This window comes from Austrofundulus limnaeus, unplaced genomic scaffold (genome assembly GCF_001266775.1).
Source record: "Austrofundulus limnaeus strain Quisiro unplaced genomic scaffold, Austrofundulus_limnaeus-1.0 Scaffold415, whole genome shotgun sequence".
NCBI classification, from domain to species: domain Eukaryota; kingdom Metazoa; phylum Chordata; class Actinopteri; order Cyprinodontiformes; family Rivulidae; genus Austrofundulus; species Austrofundulus limnaeus.
The window spans coordinates 332,172-334,049 of NW_013952817.1; the positions used below are offsets into that span (position 1 = coordinate 332,172).

Consider the following 1,878-nt stretch of genomic DNA (forward strand, 5'->3'; position numbering starts at 1 on the left):
CTATAATACATATTCAATACCTTTACATCTACAGCTACACATTTTTAAAAAAATTGTTGACACTACTTTATAGATTAACATAAAAGCATGTTAAACAGATGTAGTTTTGCAAAACCTTTATTTACAATGATCCATGGTCCATGATCTCAATCTGGATAAAGAAGACAGTCCAACTCCATCCTTCTTGCATGTTTCTTTGCAAACACATCAACAACGCTGTCAAGGTCAACATGCTTGCTGTAATGAATATGAAGCAGTGCCAGTGAAGAGAGACRCTCCTTACCCATCGACRCCCGCATGTAGTTGTTGAGGCAACGAAGGGCACTGGCACTGCGCTCACACTCACAGGATGAGACAGGGTGTGTACAGGCCAGCCGGAACAGGACGTGCAGGTTGGGGTACAAGTCTCGGTCACACTCTTTCAGGGAACTCGCTGGGGTGTTTGGCCTCTGTGATTCAGGCACTCTGTCATACCTAACAGAACAGTTATTGAAACAGATTTTTTATATAGCAATAGTATTGTAACATTCAATTTCTAAACCAGCTTCTTGGATGCTTTACTTCAAAACAACTTACTTCAACTTCCACCTTGTAACCTCCTGGTCAACAAGTTCTGGAGAGGGTAGGTCTTCTGCATACATGCTGACAATCTCTGTGGTGTCCAGATGGCGAGTGCAGATAATAGCTGGCACTAGTCCCAACAAGGAGCTAGCTGTGGCTGACCGAGCTGAGAATAAAAAAACAACTTTGTAAAAAAATATAATATTTAAATGTCAGAAAATGTTTATATCATTTCTATTTAACTTGTATGTATACAAAGTAGTTAGAAGTTTTGTAAAATCTTTGTAAAAGCTTCTGTAAAAGCTTCAGTATCTATGGAATTTAAATGTCAAATGCTTTGATAAATACCTAACTAAAATTTTCTATGAAAATGCTTTGAAAACAAAGTATTAGTTCTTTAAATAATTCTGTCCTTTAAAAATCAAGTTTACAAGCAGCACAGTTTTGAAATTTACCTTGTATTCTCTGTTTCTTTGAAACAAAATTGTACAAGGAAACAGCTTTTGGCAGCTCTTTTCCTCGCTCTGTCCTTCTGCTCACATCTACCCATTCTAGCGTGAATGGTGTATCATCCAGCGCAGAAACCTGAAATACACATTTAAAATAATATTTACTTTAACATGTATTATTAATTTATACTTGCATTTAAAGTTAAGGGGTGGGGTATATTTTCAGGCACACAGTTCAATTCTATACGACAATCAAGTTACTATGTAACTAACTGTTACCTTCAGTTGTTATGAAAATACTGTATTTATGAAAGATGGATCAGATTTTGCATCGTCTAGAACTGGTTTTAAGTGTCTGGATGTTGTAGCTTTGAAACTGGACCAGTTGTGGACTTGTCAATGGGAGAAATCCCAGACGGAGCAGTGAAGGGAAACTAGAATTGAGTGGAAGAACTGCGTAGGAAGGCAAGGGCCAGGCTAGTTGTGGTTTAGTCCAGATGCAAAAATGTGCCATTATTGCTGCTGCACCACAGAAAAGGTGCACAACGCACATGATTGGTTTTAATTATTCTGCTGTAAGTGTAGAATAAAGTAATCCAGGTTTAAGGAGTCTAAAAATGTTGGTTTTTAATCTGGAGCATATTAAAAATGCTGGAGGTAAAGCAAAAATAGGCGTAATTGCCCTTTAGCTACTTTGAAAAATAACTTTAGCTTCACTGTGAAATAAAGCCCAAAATGTCGATTTTACTTAACAATCGCTATAAATTGCAAACACAATATCAATAAATTAATGAAGAAAAAATGTGTGCAGGCCAAACACATCTGAAGCTGGTTATCATGTGAAGTTGGGCAAACATAGTATTTATAT

The 1,878-nt window shown here is 36.9% G+C and overlaps 1 protein-coding gene across 4 annotated transcripts in view; it reads right to left on the bottom strand.

Moving 5' to 3' along the window:
- Window positions 1–1,146, bottom strand: part of LOC106528984 (52 kDa repressor of the inhibitor of the protein kinase) — a gene marked incomplete at its 5' end in the record, with an annotated part of 2,168 nt that extends 1,022 nt beyond the window's left edge. For 2 of the 4 annotated variants that reach the window (XM_014024280.1, XM_014024278.1), the window contains 2 exon segments: window positions 577–727; window positions 1,017–1,146. In XM_014024280.1, the coding sequence (XP_013879734.1) occupies window positions 577–727; window positions 1,017–1,146 (281 nt within the window). 4 annotated transcript variants of the gene reach the window in all.
- Between the last annotated feature and the right edge of the window lie 732 nt (window positions 1,147–1,878).